The sequence below is a fragment of the Babylonia areolata genome, chromosome 16 (assembly GCF_041734735.1).
Source record: "Babylonia areolata isolate BAREFJ2019XMU chromosome 16, ASM4173473v1, whole genome shotgun sequence".
In the NCBI taxonomy this organism is placed as follows: domain Eukaryota; kingdom Metazoa; phylum Mollusca; class Gastropoda; order Neogastropoda; family Buccinidae; genus Babylonia; species Babylonia areolata.
The window spans coordinates 9,239,801-9,247,098 of record NC_134891.1 but is presented as its reverse complement, the minus strand read 5'-3'; the positions used below and the strand labels follow the sequence as shown (position 1 = coordinate 9,247,098).

Genomic DNA, 7,298 nt, shown 5'->3' with positions numbered 1-7,298 from the left:
CGAGTTAAATATTGACTATTCCATCGAGACTGACGGATGCCATCTAACGAACTATGCGACTAAATCTAAAAATCTGTGTACGGTTACATTTTGATTTTAAAAAAATGAAGCTATGCTATTTTCTTGTATATTTCATATTAAAACATTATTTTTGTATGACTTATAAAAATAACTGATGCCTAAACTAAAAACAAAACCTTGTGATACATGTATGTCTCATCTTAAAAATTCATAATATCTACTTCTAAAGTGTTTCTGCCTCATTTTTTTGGTGTGAAAATGGACAAATTTGAAGGGAAAGAACTTTACGTATATGCCAAACGCATATATGATAGATTTATATCCTGTCTTCTGAAGACACGAGCCCCTCCTGCCTAAAATGCATAATGAAGTTCCCACTGCATTTTTTTGGCTTTGGTGTTAGTTTGACCATCCTTGGGAACTTTTCTTGTTTGAGAACAGAAGCCAAGAAAACATCCTGAAATATCGAAAGTAAGTAATGAGCTCCCTTCCTGAAATCGTACGACGTTCAGACCATCTTTCTTTGGAAGAAAAAAAACATGATTCCTTTACGATGATTCTTTCGTCATATCGGACTCTATGAGGTCGTCCACAACATTTTGTACTAATATTCTTTCGGAAAAACAATGAGATGTCATTTTCAGTTGCGTCCGTGACTTAAATGGGTATACTGATTTGAGACATTTTCCAACATTTTCACAACAGCCGAAAAAATGGACCATGGGCAACATATTCTTTGAAATCAAAAACGAAAACCTTCATCCGAGACTGTATTAAAGATAACTATCACAGATCAGCGATGTAGCCAAACTGGACATGTAAGTTTATCTCACCAAATTTCACATTGCTGCATGACGCACACTCGGAAGCGAATTGCGAACTATGACCTCTCGGCTATCTTTTGGGCAGAGTAAGTTCCCGTTTTCACGGTGCACGATTTAGGAACAGAGAAAAGGGACACATTGCGAACTCAAAGTTTGCTGGTTAGGTAAAATGAATTACATTGCGTGCAGTGACAAACTTTCATTTTTATGTTGATTTTTTAAAGCTTTTCCGCTCTTCGCCCGCTGTGAATGTTTTACTTTATGATATTAGCAGAGAGGGTGTGGTGAGAAAAATGGACATGGCGGTTCGGTTGAACCTGACCATACCATGATGGGGTTTTTCAAGGTGCTGCACGTACTTAAAGCAAGCGCACATGCCGTTTTTCACAGATTGAAAAAAAAAAAAAAGAAGAAATTCCTGTACTTTGAAATATATCACTCTTACATAGGACATTTCCAAAATTACGAAGCCTTACAATTTATACCAGTGATTGGGATAGATATTCATAACGCAGTAATTGGAAACATGTATGTAAATGCCACTCATTGGGGTGGGAGTTGAAAACGGGTGTGGGTGAAGGGAAGGTGTGTGAGGAGCTACATTGATACCCATTGCACATTTAATTTATAGGCATTTTTTTTCTCATTTTTGCAAATGTTTGCTTTCTTCACACCAGGAATATTTTACATCCTCCTTCCTTTGGTATTTCACATCCTGGTCCAATGATTAAAAAAAAAAAATCAGAGCAATGTCCATTCTGTTATATGGGTACAATCAATATGCTAGCATGTACGCACACACACACACACACACACACACACAGAGTGCTGCCCTTTCTGTAGTATGGGTACATTTAACATGCTACAATCTCAAAACAAACAAACACACACACACACACACACACACACAGTGCTGTCCTTTGTGAGGAGTAAGGTGACAGAATTTGCCAACACAGTGTCTGTGAGGGTTTAGGTTCAAATCATGCTCTTGCCCTTCCTCTCAAGTTTAACTGGTCAGTCAGACTGGGGATCTAGTCATTTAGATGAGACAATAAACCAAGGTCCAGTGTGCAGCACACACTTGGTGCACTGAAAAAGAATCCATGGCAACAAAAGTGTTGTCCTCTGAAAAATTTCTGTAAAAGAGACCTCTGATAGGTAAACAAATATATATATGCATGCACTCAAGGCTTGACAAGTGCATTGTGTTACGCTGCTATCAGGCATCTGTGCAGCAGGTGGTGTGTAGTGTATATATATGGATTTGTCTGAATGGAGTGATGCCTCTTTGAAAAACTGAAAGCTTTTCTTTCTGTAGTATGGGTATGTTCAACATGCAATACATGCCAGCACATACACACTTACACACAAACACACACACACTCACACAGAGTGAAAAAAGACAAATAATGAAACCAGTGAGGCTGCAGAGTAATTCATTACTGGAACTTGAAAGGGGAAAAAATCTGTTCATGGTGTTTGACCACAGCAAATAGTTGGGTTTTTTTTCCAGGCCATGGTTAAACACTGTTTATATTATCTGGCTATTTAGACTAAAGCAAACACTTTATTTTCATGTCATGGGTAAAATGTGTTCACAGTATTTGGCAAAAGCAAACAGTTTATTTTTTTCAGGTCATGGCTAAAAATGGTTAACACTATCTGGCTAAAGCAAGCCGTTTATTTTCAGGCCATGGCCGGTGTTCAGCAGGCTCTCTTTTCATCGCTGCTGCGATACAGTGTGTGTGGCCAGTGCCAGCTTTTACACAGAATGGCTCCAGTCCTGTGGATGGGGGCGAGAGGCTCCAGGAACTGGAAGAGGAAAACTCTGCGACGAGAAGAGATAAAGGAGAATGTCATGGAATACGTTGGGAAGAACCCACGGCGAGCGGATCGTGTCTACGCCTGGGGTTGTGCTACTACAGGAGCTTTGGGTAATGCAGAAGTTTTAGAAGAATGTGTTTGATATATATGTAGATATATATATATATATATATATATATATATCTAATAAAAAGTATAAGCAACAGTAGACTTTTCATGTCTTCAAACTTGTATTCTTAAAAGCAGCAAATTTTCGCTGTCAAACAGCTTCCATGTATAATAATTTAAAGTAGAAGGGATTTCTTTTTGTTAGGTAAAGAAGAAGATACTAGTTAGGCGAAGGATGCTTTTTTTTATTTTATTTGTTAGGAAAAGAAGGTTTTTTTTGTTGTTGTTTGGTAAAGAAGGGATTTTTTTGTTGTTGTTTGGTGAAGAAGGGATTGTTGTTGTTGTTTGGTAAAGAAGAGATTTTTTGTTGTTGTTCGGTAAAGAAGGGATTGTTGTTATTGTTTGGTGAAGAAGGGATTGTTGTTGTCTGGTGAAGAAGAGATTGTTGTTGTTGTCTGGTGAAGAAGGGATTGTTGTTGTTTTGTTGTTGTCTGGTGAAGAAGGGATTGTTGTTGTTTGGTGAAGAAGGGATTGTTGTTGTTGTCTGGTGAAGAAGGGATTGTTGTTGTTTGGTGAAGAAGGGATTGTTGTTGTTTGGTGAAGAAGGGATTGTTGTTGCTGTCTAGTGAAGAACAAGAAGGGATTGTTATTGTTTGGTGAAGAAGAGATTGTTGTTTTCTGGTGAAGAAGAGATTGTTGTTGTTGTCTGGTGAAGAAGGGATTGTTGTTGTTGTTGTTGTCTAGTGAAGAAGGGATTGTTGTTGTTTCTGGTGTGTTGTTGTTGTCTGGTGTGTTGTTGTTGTCTGGTGTGTTGTTGTTGTCTGGTGAAGAAGGGATTGTTGTTGTTTTGTTGTTGTTGTTTGGTGAAGAAGGGATGTTGTTGTTTGGTGAAGAAGGGATTGTTGTTGTTGTCTGGTGAAGAAGGGATTTCTTTCTTGATTGGGTAGATGGATTCCTTTTAATTAGGTAAAGGAGAAGGGACCTTTTTTAAGTAAAGAAGGGATTTTAAAAATCACTGTCATACTATTTTTGCTCTTTATTATGTCTGTATATTTATGCAGCCATGCAAAATTCTGGCTTGTTACTGTTAGTGAGCGTGTGAGAGAAAGAGAGAGAGAGAGAGAGAGAGAGAATGCTCATGGATTTAGTGGATGTATATAGATTTGTATTATCATTATTGTTGGTTTGTTGTGGATGTGTAGGTATTGCAAGCTACTTGCGGCCAGAGAAAAAACAGCGTCCTATCGCACAGCAGTGTCGGCCAGCCCGAGTCAAGTTTTTTGATTCCAACGATATTCATGTAAGATTTGTATGACTTGTTGGCATTGTTTGTGAGTTACGCCAGCTGGAAATGTTGTGTGCGCATCTTCTTGCTCCTCTTTGGTTTTTGTGTTTTATGCTTTCGATTCTGCCTTTTTTTTTTTTTTCTTTTTTGTTGTTGTCTTTTTTTTGCTCTTGAGCTTGAGATGGTGACTTCTGCTATACTGTGTTGTTTCCCATGATCATTTGCATATATAATGCAAGTGTAACACTTTGGATCTGTGTGTGTATAGTATATGTGTGTGTGTGTAAGAGAGTTTGTACGTAGTAGTAGTAGTAGTCTTCAGCTTGACGTCTTTCCGCATTAAGTGATATTACATTATCTAAAAGAAAACAGAAAAAAGTGCGGAGGGTTAGGAGGGAAGGGTGGGTGGGTGTTGGGATGGGCAGGAAGGAAGAAGAGAGGGACAGAAGATAAAGAGAGGGAAGAGTGGTTGAGGAGTGTATGCATGTCATCCTTCATGTTTGTGTGTGACCGTGTGTGCATGTCTGTGTGTGTGTGTACTTGCATGCTTTGTGTGTGTGTGTGTGTGTGTGTGTGTGTGTGTGTGTGTTCCTTCATGTTTTTGTGTGACTGTGTGTGCATGTCTGTGTGTGTGTGTACTTGCATGCTTGTGTGTGTGTGTGTGTGTGTGTGTGTGTGTGTGTGTGTGTGTGTGTGTGTGTGTGTGTGTGTGAGTGAGTGTGTGTGTGTGTGTGTGTGTGTGTGTGTGTGTGTGTGTGTGTGTGTGTGTGTGTGTGTGTGTGTGTGTGTTTTGTGTATGTGAGTGCTTGTGTGTGTGTGGGTGTTGATATTCTTTGCATGTGTGTGTATGTGTGTGTGTGTGTGAACGAATGTGCGCTTGAGTGCACATGTATGTGTGCTTATGTGTGTATTGAGTGGGAGAAACAAGGCCTTCAAGAAGAATGAAATGAGTGGCCACACTGAACCCAGTACAGTCTTTAGGAAGAAGGCCTGTCAAGCAGTGAAGCATCCTGCTGTACACAGTGGGACACTTCCTGTGGGGGGATGCTGGCAGCTCTTTCCCCCATATCCCCACCTTCTGGAAAATTTCTCGTTTCTATCGCTCTCTTTGATATTGGCTTGTTCCTTTTCCATCTGTCATCTGTTCCTATCTGAATATAGAAGTATCCCCAAGTTCTAGAAATTTCCGATTTTCTGTTGCTCTCTTTGTTTCAGGCCTATTTCTTTTTCTTCCTGTCATCTGTGCCTTTCTTAATACAGTAGTAGTATCCCTACTTTTGGAAATTTCACTCTCTTTGTTTCCAGATTGTTCCTTTTCTTTCTGTGGTCTCTACCTGTTTCTTAATGGTATCCCTCGTTAAAGATCCTGTGGTCCATGTCAGCGTTCGGTGGGTTATGGAAACAGGAACGTACCCAGCATGCACGCCCCCGAAAACGGAGTATGGCTGCCTACATGGCGGGGTAAATAAACAAAAAGGTCATGCACGTAAAATGTTACATGTTTGTCTGAGTGTGTAGTTGTGCATGCCTGAAATCTGATTGAACGACACAGGAAATGAATGATGAGCGCCCAATGGCAGCCGTCAGTCGGCTCTACCCAGGTAGCCAGCCTGTTGTGTAAATGACTCTGTGTGTGTAAAGCGCTTAGATCTTGGTCTCCGACCGAGGATAGGCGCTATATAAATATCCATATCCATCCATCCATCCCTCACCTTCTGGAAATTTCCTTTTAACTACACATACTTTATCGTGACCCACTAGTGCAGACTCCGGCAGGGGGTCCGATTCCTGTCCTGTGCAAACTGCTATCCGCCCATGCGGAGAAAATGAAAGTAGCTACGGCCGATAACATTCCTTTCTCTCTCTGTCGTCTCTTCCTTTCTTAATGCAGTAGTATCCCCACCTTTTGGAAATTTGCTCTCTTTTGTTTCTGGCTTTTCCCTTCACTTTGTGTCTGTATGTGTAGTTAAAAGGAAATACGAAAAAACTTAGCCGTATGGAGAGCACAGGACAGGAGTCATAATGGCTGCCGGAAAAAGAGGGCGCTAGCCAGTGGGACAAAGGGGAGGTTACCTACTTCCGGGAGGTTATCGGCCGTAGTTTTGTTTTCTCCGCATAGGCGGATAGTAGTTTGCACAGGCAGGAATGTCAGACCCCTGCCGGAGTCTGCACTAGTTGGGTCACGGTAAGTATGTTATTTAAACGTAATTTTAGATAGAAAATTTCCTTTCTAGAAGGTGTCTTTTGCGCCTGGGACATGTGAGTTGGCAGTTTTTAGTTTTGTCTGCATGTTGTACATGATTTTGTGAACGATATATAAGCAAGTTTATGCTCATGTTAGTCTTTTTGATAATCTGAAAAAAATGACGGAATGGTCAGCGTCTGGGGCATGTTCTAGGTTTGTGTGTGTGTGTGTGTGTGTGTGTGTGTGTGTGTGTGTTTTCCAGATTCTGAGGGATCAATATTTTAAATTGTTGGGCTCAAATATGACCATGTATTGTCTGCTGGGCTTGAAGCAACAAAGAAAGAAAATAAAGAATGTTGCTGCGGGACACGTTTTGAATGGTGTCTGGCCTCGGTTCTGAATGTGGGTTGCGGTTGTCTGTTTTACATAGTTCGGTATTTGCTTGCAAGATTCAAGCCCTGTTGAATACTTCCAAGCATTTACTGTTTTGTTGTCACCTGGTCCCTTGAGACGTTCATTTTTATAAGGAGTCTTGCTCTGATTATTATCATCATTATTTTTATTCAGTTTGTTAGTTTTACACCGATTGCATGCTTGCAGAGTCTTTCTTCTCCCTCTTCATCGTTCGTGGGCTTTTACATGCATGACTGTTTTTACCCTGCCATGTAGGCAGCCATTCTCCCTCTTCATCGTTCGTGGGCTTTTACATGCATGACTGTTTTTACCCTGCCATGTAGGCAGCCATTCTCCCTCTTCATCGTTCGTGGGCTTTTGCATGCATGACTGTTTTTACCCTGCCATGTAGGCAGCCATTCTCCCTCTTCATCGTTCGTGGGCTTTTACATGCATGACTGTTTTTACCCTGCCATGTAGGCAGCCATTCTCCCTCTTCATCGTTCGTGGGCTTTTGCATGCATGACTGTTTTTACCCTGCCATGTAGGCAGCCATTCTCCCTCTTCATCGTTCGTGGGCTTTTGCATGCATGACTGTTTTTACCCTGCCATGTAGGCAGCCATTCTCCCTCTTCATCGTTCGTGGGCTTTTACATGC

General features: G+C 40.9%; 1 protein-coding gene across 3 annotated transcripts in view; it reads left to right on the top strand.

The window, feature by feature from the left end:
• Positions 1–818: 818 nt before the first annotated feature.
• Positions 819–7,298, top strand: part of LOC143291120 (RCC1-like G exchanging factor-like protein) — an 85,569-nt gene continuing 79,089 nt past the window's right edge. Inside the window, exons 1-3 of one of the 3 annotated variants that reach the window (XM_076600752.1) lie at positions 819–839; positions 2,536–2,779; positions 3,980–4,077. In XM_076600752.1, the coding sequence (XP_076456867.1) occupies positions 2,539–2,779; positions 3,980–4,077 (339 nt within the window). In that variant the 5' untranslated portion in view covers positions 819–839; positions 2,536–2,538. Of the gene's footprint in view, positions 840–931; positions 1,010–1,042; positions 1,192–2,535; positions 2,780–3,979; positions 4,078–7,298 lie in introns of those variants that run through there. The other 2 variants (XM_076600751.1, XM_076600750.1) reach the window with 2 other exon arrangements.